A 17630-nucleotide genomic window follows, 5' to 3' on the forward strand; every position below is an offset into this window, starting at 1 on the left:
TACGTCAGTTTGTGTGCAACCTGTGAAGCCCGTGGAACAGCTGCAGGCGAACTTGTTGACCTCGTCCACACACACGCCTTCATTGAGACATGGGTTGGAGTGGCACTCGTTTACCTCCGCCTCACACAAGGAGCCTGAGACACAGCAGGAGAATAAGCACAAACATGAGATACACTAATGTTGCACATAGAGTATATTATATAAATATTACAGTGTATCGATGTCATAGCTCTGTAAAATGTGCAGTCAGAAACTTGCAAGTCAAACCTAAACTTGCAAGGTCTTGAAATAATCACTGACCCTAACCTGCCAACCTTTGTTTTGAGTATTGTGCATACTGAGCTACAAACTCAAAGGTCCCTTTACCTAAAAATCCAGGCTTGCACTGACACTGGAAGTCTCCTATGCCGTCCTTACACAGGCCTCCATTTTGGCAGGGAGCAGAGTTACACTCGTCTATGTCAATCTCACACTTGGCACCTGACCGTGAAATCAGAGGGTGTATCCAGTTCTTGTAATATGTCACATGAGAATCAATCATTATCACTGATCTACTGATGGGTGATCTACCTGTGAACCCGGGCATGCAGGTGCACACATATCCTGCTCCAACCTCCTCACATGTTCCCTTGTTCTGACACGGATGCAAGAAGCACTCATGGAAAACCTGTGGGTAGAGCAGATGAAACAATGATATCAAGTCCTCTCAAATATGTTAACATTAGATGGTTATCCTAAACTCTGCACTAAATACTCTAAGAAAAAGCATGTGTGCAATTCTCAAGCAGTGAAAGGTAGATATTAGATTTTAAGGTGCAGTAATAGGAGACAGTCTCTGTTCAGCCAAATACAAAAAGAAGCTAGGTGAAATATTTACTTTTAGACATTAAAGTGTTGCCAATTCTTTCATTTATTGAAGTTTAATGAAAAGCTAACTTCATTCGGTATCAGACACTACGGTCCAGATGTTTCACTGCTGGCTTAAAACAGGAAAGTTGTGGGTTCAAACCCTCCTGAGGTCCCTGCAATTTCATGTTGTTCACACATGTGGATGTAAGAAAGGTAAAGCTTTTAGTTTTTAAGACTAGACAAGCTTTGTCGAATTAAAAATCCTACAAGGTGTTGAATAATCAGGCCCTATCTAATCTTAATGACCTCATATTACTGTATCAGGGTACCAGGGCAGCTGTGGCTACAACCGTAGCTTGCCTCCACCAGTGTATGAATGCTAGAGTGAATGAATAGTGGCATTGTAAAGCGCTTTGGGTGCCTTGAAAAGCGCTATATAAATCCAATCCATTATTAGGGCCCGAGCACTGACAGTGCGAAGGCCCTATTGTATCTGCTCCGTTTCTTATTATTAGGGCCCGAGCACCGAGAGTGCGAAGGCCCTATTGTATCTGCTCCGTTTCTTATTATTATTATTATTATTAGGGCCCGAGCACCGAGAGTGCGAAGGCCCTATTGTATCTGCTCCGTTTCTTATTATTATTATTATTATTATTATTATTATTATTATTATTATTATTATTATTCAGGCAAAACAAGGGCCTTTTTGAGGGCCTAAACATGCTCAAAAACTCATGAAACTTTGCACACATGCCAGGTCTGGTGAAAAATTTTGTATTTTAATGGTTTTACATATGAGCACTGCGAAATGGCTCTACAGCGCCACCTATGCCTTGTTAAATGCAGCCCTACGACCACATCGTTTGAGCTACATGTATGAAATTTGGCACACATGTGTATCATGCCAAGACGAACAAAAAAGTCTGTGGGCCCATTGACGCAAACCCAACAGGAAGTCCGCCATTTGGAAGAGAAGGTGACATTTTGGCTCTAATTTTGCCATTTCCATGCCTCGAACTTTTGCGAACTCCTCCTTGGGGTTTCATTTCATAACCTTCAAATTTGGACAGTGTCAACTACACCCTTGTGCCATGTTAAATTGCGGAGCTTTTGAGTTTTCACAATACTATGAGGCCGTGGCGCCATGGCGAATTTCGATGACTCGCCATGAAAATCTTATTGCCTCTCATTTTGTCATACATTTTCTGACCTTGACCAAAGTGAACACATATGATAAGGCTCCACCCCTGAACATATTTCAACTGCCATATTTGACATCAAGGACAGCGCCACCTAGTGGGAACAGGAAATGTCATGTTTTACACTTTGGGGTACAGTATAGTGATGGGTGACATCTGCAGCCTCAAATTTCTCCAGGAAAGCCTTAAGGAGTTGGTCTTGGGTTACAGTGAAAACTGTGAGTTTTCGCGAAAGGGTGTGACCCCAGCAGCATGGCGAACTTTGATGTCACGCCATGAAGAAACAAATTAGTATAACTCAATGAAATCCAGTCTGATCAGTACCAGACTTTACAGGCATGATGTCAGACCCGCCCTGAACAGATTGATGTGCCCATTGTCGGAAATACGGACAGCGCCACCTAGTGGGAACAGGAAATGTCATGGCTTTCATTTTGTTGTACTGATTTTCACAGGTTCATCGTGGCCACCTGAAAAGCGGTGAATATCACCATCAGTCCCTCGTGATGCTTCAGTGCAAAAATTGTGACTTTAAACTGAACGGCGCACCCTGGTGGCAACGCTGTTCACCATGAAAGATGAAGTGGCTTTTGAGGGTCTTGGCAAGTGTATAGAGGCTTGAAATTTGGCACACACCTCCAATGTGACGAAGGCTTTGTTGTCATGTGATAATTTTCATTGAATATCCCAAAATGGCTCCACAGCGCCCCCTACAAAATTTCAAAACCACAGCCCCAGCTCTGTGTTTTATGTATGAATCTGAAACCTGGTAGACTTATAGGAGATATCAAGATGTACAAAAAAGTCTCTTGGAGCAATATCCCAAATCCAACAGGAAGTCAGCCATTTTAAAATTAATGTGTAATTTTGGCGACATTTTCCCCTCTTTTCAGGCTTCATACTTTGACGAACTCCTCCAAGGGATTTCATCAGATTGGACCGATCTGAAGTTTGTGGAATATAAAGACCTTTGTGATGTTAAATTGCGAAGCTTTTTACGTTCAGGGAAACGGGGTGGTCATGGCGGCACTTAGAGTTTCAATCACTCACCAAAAAGCAGTAATCTGCTGTCACTCAAAAACACAATATCCAATCTCTCCCAAACGTCGCAGGTGTGATGAGACTCGAGCTCTGAAATGTTTGTTATGCCATTTGTCGGTAATAGTTAGAGCGCCACCTAGTGGGACGACTATAATCATGGTTCAATGAGATGAAATGTTAGCTGGTGGTTAAATGCATGAATTCCATCAATGTGACATCACATCGGACGTGCTGGTTTTAGGTGTTGGGCGTGGCTCGACACGCCGGGGTGCGAGGGCCCTCATAACGCTGCTTGCAGCTTTAATTATTATTATTATTATTATTCACCCCAAACAAGGGCCTTTTTGAGGGCCTAAACATGCTCAAAAACTCATGAAATTTTGCACACATGCCAGGTCTGGTGAAAAATTTTGTATTTTAATGGTTTTACATATGAGCACTGGGAAATGGCTCTACAGCGCCACCTATGCCTTGTTAAATGCAGCCCTACGACCACATCGTTTCAGCTACATGTATGAAATTTGGCACACATGTGTATCATGCCGAGTCGAACAAAAAAGTCTGCGGGCCCATTGATGCAAACCCAACAGGAAGTCCGCCATTTGGAAGAGAAGGTGACATTTTGGCTCTAATTTTGCCATTTCCATGCCTCGAACTTTTGCGAACTCCTCCTTGGGATTTGGTTGTATAAGCTTCATTTTTGGTCAGTGTCAACTACACACCTGGGCCATGTTAAATTGCGGAGCTTTTGAGTTTTCACAATACTATGAGGCCGTGGCGCCATGGCGAATTTCGATGACTCGCCATGAAAATCTTATTGCCTCTCATTTTGTCATACATTTTCTGACCTTGACCAAAGTTAACACATATGATAAGGCTCCACCCCTGAACATATTTCAACTGCCATATTTGACACCAGGGACAGCGCCACCTAGTGGGAACAGGAAATGTCATGTTTTACACTTTGGGGTACAGTATAGTGATGGGTGACACCTGCAGCCTCAAATTTCTCCAGGAAAGCCTTAAGGAGTTGGTCTTGGGTTACAGTGAAAACTGTGACTTTTCGCAAAAGGGTGTGACCCCAGCAGCATGGCGAACTTTGATGTCACGCCATGAAGAAACAAATTAGTATAACTCAATGAAATCCAGTCTGTTCAGTACCAGACTTTACAGGCATGATGTCAGACCCGCCCTGAACAGATTGATGTGCCCATTGTCGGGAATACGTACAGCGCCACCTAGTGGCAACAGGAAATGTCATGGCTTTAATTTTGTTGTACTGATTTTCACAGGTTCATCGTGGCCACCTCAAAAGCGGTGAATATCAACATCAGTCCCTCGTGATGCTTCAGTGCAAAAATTGTGACTTTAAACTGAACGGCGCACCCTGGTGGCAACGCGGTCCACCATGAAAGATGAAGTGGCTTTTGAGGGGCTTGGATAGTATATAGAGGCTTTAAATTTAGCACACCCCTCCAAATGGATGAAGGCTTTGTTGTCATGTGATCATTTTTATTGAATAGCGCGAAATGGCTCCACAGCGCCCCCTACAAAATTTCAAAACCACAGCCCCAGCTCTGTGTTTTATGTATGAGTCTGAAACCTGGTAAGCTTATAGGAGATATCAAGATGTACAAAAAAGTCTCTTGGAGCAATATCCAAAATCCAACAGGAAGTCAGCCATTTTAAAATTAATGTGCAATTTTGGCAACATTTTCCCCTCTTTCCAGGCACCGTTCTTTGACGAACTCCTCCAAGGGATTTCATCATATTGAACCAATCTCCAGTGTGTGGAATCTAAAGACCTTTGTGATGTTAAATTGCGAAGCTTTTTACGTTCAGTGAAACGGGGTGGTCATGGTGGCACTTAGAGTTTGAATCACTCGCCAAAAAGCAGTAATCTGCTGTCACTCAAAAACACAATGTCCAATCTCTCCCAAAGCTCATAGGCGTGATGAGACTCGAGCTCGGAAATGTTTGTTATGCCATTTGTGCATAAGGGTTAGAGCGCCACCTAGTGGAACGACTAACAAATCATGAATGAATGAGTTGAAATGTTAGCTGGTGGTTAAATGCATGAATTCCATCAATGTGACATGAGATCGGAGGTGCTGGTTTTAGGTGTTGGGCGTGGCTCGACGCGCCGGGGGTGCAAGGGCCCTCATAACGCTGCTTGCAGCTTTAATTATTATTATTATTATTATTATTCAGGCAAAACAAGGGCCTTTTTGAGGGCCTAAACATGCTCAAAAACTCATGAAATTTTGCACACATGCCAGGTCTGGTGAAAAATTTTGTATTTTAATGGTTTTACATATGAGCACTGGGAAATGGCTCTACAGCGCCACCTATGCCTTGTTAAATGCAGCCCTACGACCACATCGTTTGAGCTACATGTATGAAATTTGGCACACATGTGTATCATGCCAAGACGAACAAAAAAGTCTGTGGGCCCATTGACGCAAACCCAACAGGAAGTCCGCCATTTGGAAGAGAAGGTGACATTTTGGCTCTAATTTTGCCATTTCCATGCCTCGAACTTTTGCGAACTCCTCCTTGGGGTTTCATTTCTTAACCTTCAAATTTGGACAGTGTCAACTACACCCTTGTGCCATGTTAAATTGCGGAGCTTTTGAGTTTTCACAATACTATGAGGCCGTGGCGCCATGGCGAATTTCGATGACTCGCCATGAAAATCTTATTGCCTCTCATTTTGTCATACATTTTCTGACCTTGACCAAAGTGAACACATATGATAAGGCTCCACCCCTGAACATATTTCAACTGCCATATTTGACATCAAGGACAGCGCCACCTAGTGGGAACAGGAAATGTCATGTTTTACACTTTGGGCTACAGTATAGTGATGGGTGACATCTGCAGCCTCAAATTTCTCCAGGAAAGCCTTAAGGAGTTGGTCTTGGGTTACAGTGAAAACTGTGAGTTTTCGCGAAAGGGTGTGACCCCAGCAGCATGGCGAACTTTGATGTCACGCCATGAAGAAACAAATTAGTATAACTCAATGAAATCCAGTCTGATCAGTACCAGACTTTACAGGCATGATGTCAGACCCGCCCTGAACAGATTGATGTGCCCATTGTCGGAAATACGGACAGCGCCACCTAGTGGCAACAGGAAATGTCATGGCTTTAATTTTGTTGTACTGATTTTCACAGGTTCATCGTGGCCACCTCAAAAGCGGTGAATATCACCATCAGTCCCTCGTGATGCTTCAGTGCAAAAATTGTGACTTTAAACTGAACGGCGCACCCTGGTGGCAACGCTGTTCACCATGAAAGATGAAGTGGCTTTTGAGGGTCTTGGCAAGTTTATAGAGGCTTGAAATTTGGCACACACCTCCAATGTGACGAAGGCTTTGTTGTTATGTGATCATTTTCATTGAATATCCCAAAATGGCTCCACAGCGCCCCCTACAAAATTTCAAAACCACAGCCCCAGCTCTGTGTTTTATGTATGAATCTGAAACCTGGTAGGCTTATAGGAGATATCAAGATGTACAAAAAAGTCTCTTGGAGCAATATCCCAAATCCAACAGGAAGTCAGCCATTTTAAAATTAATGTGCAATTTTGGCGACATTTTCTCCTCTTTTCAGGCTTCATACTTTGACGAACTCCTCCAAGGGATTTCATCATATTGAACCATTCTCCAGTGTGTGGAATCTAAAGACCTTTGTGATGTTAAATTGCGAAGCTTTTTACGTCCAGGGAAACGGGGTGGTTATGGCGGCACTTAGAGTTTGAATCACTCGCCAAAAAGCAGTAATCTGCTGTCACTCAAAAACACAATGTCCAATCTCTCCCAAACGTCTCAGGTGTGATGAGACTCGAGCTTGGAAGTGTTTTTTATGCCATTTGTCAGTAATGGTTAGAGCGCCACCTAGTGGGACAACTATAATGATGATTGAATGAGATGAAATGTTAGCTGGTGGTTAAATGCATGAATTCCATCAATGTGACATCAGATCGGAGGTGCTGGTTTTAGGTGTTGGGCGTGGCTCGACGCGCCGGGGGTGCGAGGGCCCTCATAACGCTGCTTGCAGCTTTAATTATTATTATTATTATCACCCCATTAGAGCTCTTCACTCTCAGACTGTGGGCTTACGTGTGGTTTCTAGAGTACTTAAAAATTGAATGGGAGGCAGACAAACGGTTCATTCAACAGGAAACAAGTGCAAATCCATGTTTATACAAACAGGCTTTTGTTTTTTCTATGAGTACATGCAGAATCTGCAGAGCTCCAAATGAATCCTAATTGTTCAGTTACACAAAACTAGAACAAGGAATATCTTTGCAAATGAGAAAAATCAGTGTTTGCCTGATGATTGGTTAAGCAGAGGGTGAGCGTGCAAAGCAATTACTGAGCGACTGCACAGCTCAGCTGGTGTTAGGCAGCCTGTCTCCTGTCTATCGACAATCAGACACACTGCAAATGCTCACAGGCAGTTTGGCAAAGGTTTGCAAATAACCGCTGCCTAATTTATAAACACACAGATTGCCAACACAGTGTAATTACTCTGAGGCAATTTGCGCTGATGATAATTACACATCTGCATCTCTTTGCACTGGACTCCACTCCAATCTCTGCTGAGTGTTTGTATGCTGGTTATATTTCTTTATAAAGCACTGTCTCCTTTTACAGTTAAATCACCATCCTGCTCCAACTACATCACTTTTCCTGAGTTGCTGTTTTAAATCTATGAGGCTCTGCCTGGACTCTGAATGGAAGTAAGATCATGTGACTTTCAGTTTAAAGTGAGTCTTTGTGAACGCAGATAGCAACAGAACTGCAACAGAATTGCAATTTTTGATTATTTATTACAGTGAATCACTGAATTATAACAAATAAATTGCGTAACTTGACCTTTCAAACACTAATATATAACAGACTCAAAGTTGCTTTGAAGACAACCCCTGACTGCAATGATCGTAGACCTGGTCCTCGTCTTTAAAGCCAGATTGCAAGTTGCCTTAAATTTACACACGGTAGCAATCATTTTGTTCACACCACATTCTCCAGTCACTGTGGGACCGCCTGGTATTCAGGGCTTTTTTAATGGTAAAGAGTGGGACTTTGAGAAAAGACAAAGGCAAACCTGACTGCTGGATTGGTATTCATCAATGACCTCCACCTCGGGAGCTGCAGTGACGCTCTCCTCCTTTGGAAGAAAGCTGGAGCCAAAGCCTGACCATGACACCCAGAGAAAACACAGACAGTGTAAGCAAAGACAAGTTGGAAAAACACAGCGAGGATCTTTCCCTTTGCTACCAGACTGGCAGACGTTTGACATCCAGCTGAACAAAAACTATTCTTATTCAACTCTGGCAGCGTGTCCAAACCTCTGTTCATTCCCACCCTTCAGACACAGTGTTTTTCATTTCCATTCTGCCGCCGAGAAATAAAAGCCAAATTATTTCCATTTCCCCTGATCTTGTGCAGTAATCGTGTTTCAAGTTGGACCGAGCTGTCACACCACAAATCAGACAGCACACAACTGCAGCGGTGGCAGCACGGTCTTACACAGACGCGCAGCAGTTTCTTGTATTTTTACTCTCTGCTGACTTCACTTGGCATGTTCTCCAGATGTCTAACATAAATTAATTCACATGCCAACTCAGAAAAGCAGAAATGACACTGACATATAAATCTGACGTGTGAACAGAGTCAGCATACAGCTGCCAACATCAGACTTACATCAAAACTGGAGCTAAGAGTGAGACAAACTGGGCAGCAAATTTAATTAACACATTAACAATAAACTTCATCCCTTTGACAAGCTTGTGTCGGGACCTGATTTATCCAAAAGTCACATTAACGAGTCGTGAACGGGTGTTTTAAAAGTCACATTAATGCTAATGAAATTCACAGGAGGGGTGGGGGTGGGGGGCTTCTATAATTATTAATCAATGCAAAATCTGGTCCAAATGAACTGTAGCTACCTATTAAACCTTGCTTTGTATTGTATGGGACTATAGGAGAACTGTATTACTTTGTGCATGTTGCCTCCTGCAGTTACTGTATCACACTCCAAACCTACTTAACAGTGGTGCAAGAAGTTCCAGTCCCCTGCTGAGCAGAAGATTTCAATATATATAAAAAAACAACAACTTCAATCCAACCTCAATGTTTTTATCAGGTCCCAAAATAAAATATTATCAAATCAGGACTGGAGTGTTTGTATCAGAGTGTTGCGTGAATATTGCACCCAGACAAGACTAGCAGTCGTGCACACTTACTGGAACAGTGCTGTATGGTGGTGGCCCCTGTGATTGTGGTGGTCCCATAGAAGGGACAGGAGAGGCAGTAAGAGCGGCCATGTTCAGGCTGGTAGTAATCTCTGGGACAGGGGTAACAGGGAACCAGACCGGTGCGGGAGAAATGACCTGCTGAACAGGGGACTGTCCAAGAGAGCCCATAAATCGAAAGAGGGGCGCAGGAAAAAATAGAAAAAGAAACATTCGAGGATTAGAGGAGCAGGTGAAGTGGCAGGATCACCCAAAAACATTTGAAACAAGCAGCATTTGCTGGTTGGAAAACACCTAACAGCTCCAAGTCTGAAAGGTTGTAGATTATTTATGTATTTTAACTTGGAAACCTGGGAACAAAACTTTTGAGTTTCTAGATTATTCCATCCAACTTTAAAGGGCAACTATCTAATTTTTCCAAGTAGGAATTAACTTTTTTGATATAATGGGACATCAGTGCCAAATTCCAACAAATATGTTTTTGATTAGAAGCTGGGAAAATATTGGTTTTCTTCTCAGGAATGATTAGGTCTCACCAGAGTGGAAATAAATTAAGTTAGCAAGACATTAGGGTAGTGTACTTTATGCCTGTCAAACTATATCACCTCCACACTCTGTCTCGTCCACGGCTCCTCTGGTGACTGTGGAAGTCTCATCGGGACAGACCTCACACTTTCTGGCTCCAAAAGAAGGCTGGAAGTGACCCAGGGGGCATGACTCACAGATCTCCAACCCATTTCGAGAGTGACTACCAGGCTTACACTGCCCTGAAAATAAATGAATATCACCACGTCACCAGCCAAATGAAACAGAAAAAAAATCCCATATATGAAAAATAACATTTAAATCTGAGCACAAAAAGACAGACGTCTTTCTGTTCATGTGCATGTTTTGTACCTTTGCACTCAGCGATGCTGCGGGAGTGCAGGTAGGCTGTGGAGGTTCCTTCAGGACAGGACTTACACTCCAGCTGACCCTCCTGGTCCTGGTAGGAACCCAGCCAGCAACTCTCACACTCATTATATTCAAGAGAAAAGTAGGTTCCCACTGGACATTGGACTGAAAGAGCATTCACAGTTAGAGGCTAGGAAAAGCAATACCGCAATGTGCTTTCATACTGTTATGAAGGGAACCCTGAGGTTAGGTGGGTGCACCTTCCTATACTCACCACACATCCTGCCTTTGAGGACTGAGCCCGGCCTGCAGAAGAGAGACGCCCTCTTGCTTTCCAGTGATTTGGGATCTGCTATAATCATCTCTGAAGACAAGTGGAAATTGGACAGCGGCTGCTTGGACAGTGTTCTCTTCAGTCTATTGGTAAGTTGCTCCAGCATCCGCAGGAGCCTCTTCTGATTGGCCACTTCAATTGAGTCGTTCCTCGACAGGGGCAAAGGGATGCTTGCTGGGAGAATGGCCAAAGTTTAAACGACTGAAACATAGGCGTGTCTGAGAGCAAGAAAATGCTGCACTAGAAAGATTATAGACATGCTAAGCTTCAAGCTTTTTGAGCTATTGTACGTTGTTCTTCGAAAATAAATAAACACATGATTCTCGCTCTGTTTTTGCTTGTGGCAACATTAATGTGCAGCCTTTAAAAAGCTTTTGACAGTCAGCAGTAGCAGCGTAGCAACTCAGACATTTGAGATCTCTTAGACATTCTACCTGTGATGTTGAAGTAGATCTGGATCTTGTGGTCTTTAGTCGGGCCTTTGATCTTTCTGTGCCTCTTGGTGCGGTGGTGAAGTTGCATGCTGCCGTCTTGGTTCTGGGTGGGGAGCTGCCGGGTGCTTGTGGCAAAGCCAGATTCAAAGTAGGCATAGTCCTGGGAGCCCTGAGTGCCCCAGTTGTCCCCCCAACCTCCTGGTACTAAAGGGTGTAAAACAAGAAGAGAGAAGATGATCGTGAAAATGTTTAATTTAAGACATAAGTGTTATATTCGGGGATTTTTGCCAGGTAATCCTACCAATAGAAAATCCATTCTCATAGTCGTAATTGTACTCCAGACAGTGTCCCTGTGACATCACCTCCAGCTTGCAGGTGACATCGTCATTGCCACAAATTTTAGGCAGCTGTAAGACAAACCACAAAATGCAACATGTATTCAAGAGTTGGTTCACAGCTTATCCATGTGTTTGCAGAGATAGAAGTCCTCACCATGCCTCCCAGTTTGCTGTTGAACTCTCCAGTAAATGACTTGACGAGGTCCACGTCGTCACAGCGAGATGCTTTAAAGAGCATCTCGAAGGGCTTAAACCCGTTGTTGGCTATACGGTTCACTGGAGAGGACATAAAGGACACTTCAGTCAGCACTACTATGGTAAAAAAAAAAAAAGGTTATTTGCACTGGAGAAAACCTGTAGAGAACAGAGCGTGCACCAGTGGTATCAGATGTGACACTGATTAAGTCAAATACACAATAAAAAGGAGGGTCAGAGGTGGAGGGGGGTTGCAAAGAGGCTTGCAGCTGCTGTAGCCAGGTTAAAACAGCTTAAACAGAGCACCCTGTATGTATCTATGTATGACATATATGTATGTAGGTAAGAGGCCTGTATTTTCTTGCTGATTTTCATGGTCAAGTTGTGTTTTATTTATAGAATGTTTTGTTTTGGCGGTGGCACACTGATGTTCTCTACCTCCTAAAGAAGAAAAATTCTTCTTCTGAAACTGAAAATAAACAGTGAGGCATACAGCATGTATGTATAAACATATATATATATTCTGCCACACTAACATGAACAGTCTGGTCTGTCTGGAGAGTAGGCTGGCTCCCAGATGCCGTTGTAGGCACAGAAGTAGCTGTGGACAGCATCCTGAGTGAGGCTATAGCCGTCTTTACAGTGGAGAGTACAGTTGACTCCTTCCTCCTCTTCAGAACAGATGAACTCTCCATTCACTGGGACGTACGGCTGGTCACACGTTGTCCCTGAGCAGATACACATAATGCACTTCCATGGTTTTCTCAAGTCGGAGCTCAGTGTCTGATTACCTTCATGCATGACTGCACAATGAAACTGAAAAATTCAGGCACTGCAAAAGGACACTGACACTGGTGTTTTGTTTTATTTACTGTGTATTTCATTCTCATCACACAAGATAAAAAAAAGAGAGAAAGGGTTCCTTGGGGTGCAGGTACGTCACTGAGATGCAGGGGTGCTCTTATACCTTGGACAGTTACTGTGAGGTTGCATGTGCGGCTGTTTCCTGCTGCATCAGTAGCGGTGTACTGCACCACAGTCTCTCCTACTGGAAACAGAGAGCCTGGACTGTGGCGACTGGTTACTGTGAGGCGACCGCCTGAAAGACAGACAGAGAGATGATTATTTCATTTCTGCTGACCCTTCCTGGTGATCTTGTTGTGAAAAAGCATAATCATATGGACTGTACAAAGAAGTAGTATTAGGTGGGTTAAAGCATCCTGTGAGTGTGAGACAGAAACTGCTGTTTTCAGAAAATGTGCCAGCTATCCAACTATTCATCAGTAAACTATAACCAAATACAAAAATAACATTTCTGTATCTGCATTTTTATGCTTGAATGATTCTCAGGTCAGGGTCAAGTGGCTTCAATATCAAAAATCTGAATTTTTTGCTACAAGGTCCGAGCTGAAAATTAGTGGAAAGCAGCCAATGTTCAAAGATCAAGAATGGTCCGAGAAACATTTAACGTTACAGACTTGTGCACATTACTGCACATTATGAAGAAGTCAATGTAAAATAACAGTTTGATGTGAGGGTTAACATGGAGCATCTTTTGGGGCTTTTAAACTGATTAAAATCAGAACATAGCGCTGCACGCAAATGTATCCATGATTTAATATTTTTGGTCTAACAGTGTTTTCTATTTTTCCCCTTTACACCTGCTGTTGGGAACTTATTTTTCCAAGTTTAAAAGTCTTCATCTCTAATCCGAAGTTACTCTGGTTTTCCTGCAGAGGGCACTCTAAGCCTTAGTTTATATTCCAGGACTAAATGAGTCACTCCTATGAACCATAGCTGTTATGTTAAACATAGGAATAATGTGTCTGGGCATCGCGTGGCAGCAGAAAAAAAAAGAATCCAGGTCTGGGAATTGAAAAGGAAACTTAAGAAAGTGACGGATAGAGCACTGGGAGAGGCTGCTGTGATGAGCGGAGTGTATGAGTGTGTTGGTGTTTAGGCTGACACACAGGTTGTGGACAAAGAACAATGAAACATCTGCACCAAGTGTGAGAGACACAGACGGGATTAAGGAGGAGGGAAAAGTGAGGGATCAACCTTTCGTTTAACTCTGATCCATCTCCTGTATTAACAGTAGCACCGCCGTTCCAACAGGGCTGACACATGTCTGGCCTGCTGGAGTCTCCCCTTATATTTAGCCCAAGTGTGTGTGTTTGTATGTGCGTGTCTCCAGAGTCATGACTATATATAGAGCTGGCATCAGGGTGTGGGCCTGGAAAAACAAAACACTGACGTCGAAGCAGCCCCAGGCTGACGTCGTGTGGACCTGAAGCAGCCGCAGTAGCCTGTTATTACAGTGTGTGTGTGTGTGTGTGTGTGTGTGTTTGATGGGGGTGCACCTCTGCAGGCAGGTGGGGAATGATCACTTTGGGGCTTTGGTGAGCGAGATGTTAATTTTGGCGCCTGTGTTTGGGTCTGAATTTGTGAACACACACACTCACACACACACGTAATCACTGTTAGTGTTATTTATGTACAGAGTCGGTGCATTACATGAGCCCGGCTGGAGCCCGAAGAAGTCTGGTTTGTTGTCTGTCACCACCCCAGCTGTTTGGGTACAGTCGGAGCGCCAGGACAAATTCACCCGGCTCTACGGTATTTAGTCTATCTGGCAAAGCGACCTTCATACAAACTTTTATAGCATTCAGATTTGGTTGTGTATTGAGTCCTGGAGTTGCCAGTTACAGCTTTATTGCCTGTCAAAACACCCTTGAAGAACGTTTCAATGTTGAATTTATTGCTCTGTGGCCCCGTTTTAGCTTTTTAGAAACACGGCTGCAAAAAAAAGTTTGATAAAGAGCAGACTCAACGTGCCTTTTTCATTTCAGCAAGTTATTAAATCACAAATTCACAAAATACATAACATGTTGAAGATGAAGCCCTGCATTCAAATAATTCTGTCCTCTGTAATCATCGCAGTACATGTTTAATTTATCTCATCCTTCACTATATTATTCTGAATTAAAAAGAAAAAAAAGTTAATCCAAAGTGAAGCCTGAAGACATATTTGCAAATTAAGTCTAAGTCAGGAAATTCGCACATTAACCAGTAAAAAGAAGTACCTGCCTGTACTTTCGACTCACTTCATCTTCCCAGTAAGCCCACTAAGCACCGTCACTGCTACTGTACGAACTATTCTGCCTTCCCTCTCTCTTAGGTTAAGATGTCTGTTTATTTCTGTGGCTCCTGGTTTTTGGTTTTCCACAAAAGGGGATAGAAAACTGGCTCCTGAAACCTCATAGCCTTTTCTCAAGGTTGCCCTTCCTTAAAAACGGCTTCATGACACCCACAATTCGACTGAGACCATTTCTGATGAGGCTTCAGTGAACAGTAGATGGATCAACTGAAGGTCCAGATGTGCCTGTCAGATCCTGGGTCAGGTTTTTACTGAAATTCTTCCTATTTCCTATAGTTCACCTGCTGTGGATAATTTATTTTAGGCCTGACACTTTTCAGTTTCGAGAAAACCCCCCGAAAAGCTCAGATGTTTTTCTTTATAAAATAGCCAAAAATAACAAAACTCTTCTGTTAACTAATGTAATTAAGAATCTTTGCCTAGCTATGTGCAAACCAATCATGCTTACGTGCATACTTTCCCCCTAAAGAGTCATTCTGAGCCAAGGAAAACCCCACACATCCCAGTATAATATTTATATTTACGTAATTGGGCTCTCTGTCTCTACTTTTTGCACTTGTGTAAATGTTCAAGGTCATATTTATGCAAAAATACAGAACATTTTTCTTGCAATCGTATTCCATAATGTTTTCTAGGTTTACATTTACACTGTCTTAGAGAGGAATCGGTTAAGAGCAGCTCCATGAAATGTGAGTGATTAGTCTCGAGTCACCACAGAACCACAATCACCGCACAACTTTACTTTTTTTATGCCAATGAACAACACTTCTAAGAACTGTCACTTAGGTGAAGTCCTTATGCTGTAAACTAAACAGATATTTTTCTAGTGGGTGTACTGCTAGAGCGTCAGCTTCACCTAGACAGTGATTAATGTCTTAACATAACAACTGCAATCACTCTGATTAAAAAAAACAAAAAAACCCACAAACATAATGAACTGACAGTCCAAAGCATTTGACTCGAGTACTGCATTTGCTCGCACAATTATCCAGACTGTGTGAAAAATGGGTGGAATGAGCACGCATTCCCACAGAAGAACTTTTTTCATAGCAATAACACCTGCTTCTCTCCACTGCCTCCATCTGTTTTCGCATTAATGATATTCGCAGACGCTGTAACAGCTTCATCTGTCCGCTAGGCCCGTTCTCTCTCTAAACACAGACGCGCTAATGAGGCGTCCATGCACCCACTTACAGTTGGTCCTCTATGTCCAGTGTCCTTCACCGTTATTCGCAGAACCTTCTTTTTCCAATCTCCCAGAGGAAAAGATCCTGTTTAGCCATCATCGACTGAGACAGTGGGTGGAGCAGAGTGGAACAGAGCTGCAAAAGAATAAACGGTCTAAAGAAGGAGCGACCAGACATACCTGAGTTGTCGGAAAACTGCGGGACTTCCCAGTCCACCGCCGTCTCTGCGTTCGTGGCCTGGATCGCGGGCGGTGACCTGCACCTGTCGATGACCGGGGGCTCCGTATCTGGAGGCAGACAGAAAGTAAGCGCACAGACAGAGAAAACTTGTTAAAGTCACATTTCTGAACGCCAGTCACTATAAATAGACTAAATCAGGCCGCAAACTCAATAATATTTAGGTACAAAGGCATTTATAGCAAACAAAGAGCTGAACAGACGATAAAGTGAGGAAAAAAAAACGTTGGGGAGCCGAGTGCGACTCTGTCATCTGACTTTCTCGATGCAGCAGCAGCAGAGAGTGTCAGAGGGCACGAGTTGAACACATGTCTCTAATAAAAAACCCACAACTTTCCACCAACATAATAACATATGGAAATGTTCACAGCTACCATGCTTGGGGTTTTTCCCCCGACTGCAGTGATTACTGGGTGGCTGACATGGGACACCCCTGTTATTCACTCTCAACAGCAAACAGTGTTTGGCACCTGCTGGAGCAGAACTTACTGCTAAGTTAGTCAATTAAAATCTCTGAAAGTGCTTCGGTGAAATCACTGAAACAAACTGCAGCAATCCAGTAACAAACTGGCGGTAAAGTGTCTCCACTGAGAGGTGACGAGTTTGGACCTTAAAAGACACTCACTGTCTTTACCCTTTTTACAAACTACGTCCCACTGTATCAGCATATTTATCCACTAATTATCCATCTTTCTTCTTCCACTTATCTCACTCAGAGTCATCTGGGAACTTGAGCCTTTTCCAACTTTATGGAGTCACAACTTAGGGACCCTCTAATGCGTTTACTATCAGGTCATATGTCAGCCCGCCCACTTCATGTTGCCAGTAGTTATTTCGTCCATAGTTGCTTGAAGTTGCCAATCATATTCACTTTTTATAGACAACCATTCACACCTACAGCACGACCAGTTTACAATCACCAGTTAAACTAACACACGTGTATTTGGACTGCGGGAGGAAGTCTGAGTACCCGGAGACAACCACACGAGCACGGAGCATGCAAACTCTGCTTACTAAAAAAAGGCACTTTTTATAATTTATTTGATTCTGTATAGGACAGGAGCAGTTGTCCAAACACAACATAAACGCTGTGTGACCGAATTCTCTGCCCCCCCCTCGCTCTCTGTAATCTGCCACAGGCCACATGCAGCATCCATTGTTTGGTTTTATGTGGTCCCCAGAAGGATGAGCTCACCGATGACGGTGACTGTAAAGGAGCAGTTGGCCTGATTTCCAGAGCGGTCCGTAGCAAAGTATGTGATGGTTTCCTTGCCAATGGGGAAAAGCTGTGGAAGACTATAGACTGGCTTCGCCTGGACCACCACCTGGAGGAGTGAGAGACAACAAAATGTGAAGAAGAAGAGAGTCAAACTGCTTTCAAAGCAGGAAGCTGAAAGCTGAATAAATTAGAAGAGATTTACTTTTGTGCAAATTAATTGAGAATTTTACAAAACAGCCATGTAATCTATCCTACCACATAAAGTAAACCACAGAATGTCAC

General features: G+C 43.1%; 1 protein-coding gene across 3 annotated transcripts in view; it reads right to left on the reverse strand.

The window, feature by feature from the left end:
* svep1 (sushi, von Willebrand factor type A, EGF and pentraxin domain containing 1) overlaps positions 1 to 17630 on the reverse strand; it is a 121565-nt gene that overhangs the window by 21523 nt on the left and 82412 nt on the right. For all 3 annotated transcript variants that reach the window (XM_086279924.1, XM_086279915.1, XM_086279933.1), the window contains 15 exons: positions 17325 to 17454; positions 16072 to 16179; positions 12516 to 12647; positions 12085 to 12276; positions 11508 to 11629; positions 11317 to 11422; positions 11016 to 11219; positions 10522 to 10755; positions 10251 to 10412; positions 9959 to 10120; positions 9345 to 9506; positions 8204 to 8292; positions 571 to 667; positions 367 to 480; positions 21 to 134 (listed from right to left, as the gene is read on the reverse strand). In XM_086279924.1, coding sequence (XP_086136050.1) covers positions 21 to 134; positions 367 to 480; positions 571 to 667; positions 8204 to 8292; positions 9345 to 9506; positions 9959 to 10120; positions 10251 to 10412; positions 10522 to 10755; positions 11016 to 11219; positions 11317 to 11422; positions 11508 to 11629; positions 12085 to 12276; positions 12516 to 12647; positions 16072 to 16179; positions 17325 to 17454 — 2128 coding nt within the window. The remainder of the gene's footprint in view (positions 1 to 20; positions 135 to 366; positions 481 to 570; positions 668 to 8203; positions 8293 to 9344; positions 9507 to 9958; positions 10121 to 10250; positions 10413 to 10521; positions 10756 to 11015; positions 11220 to 11316; positions 11423 to 11507; positions 11630 to 12084; positions 12277 to 12515; positions 12648 to 16071; positions 16180 to 17324; positions 17455 to 17630) is intronic.

Source organism: Aulonocara sp. 'chitande type north' Nkhata Bay, linkage group LG3 (assembly GCF_057382095.1).
Source record: "Aulonocara sp. 'chitande type north' Nkhata Bay isolate Kocher_YH1m ecotype deep benthic linkage group LG3, A_spYH_male_GT1.1, whole genome shotgun sequence".
In the NCBI taxonomy this organism is placed as follows: Eukaryota; Metazoa; Chordata; class Actinopteri; order Cichliformes; family Cichlidae; genus Aulonocara; species Aulonocara sp. 'chitande type north' Nkhata Bay.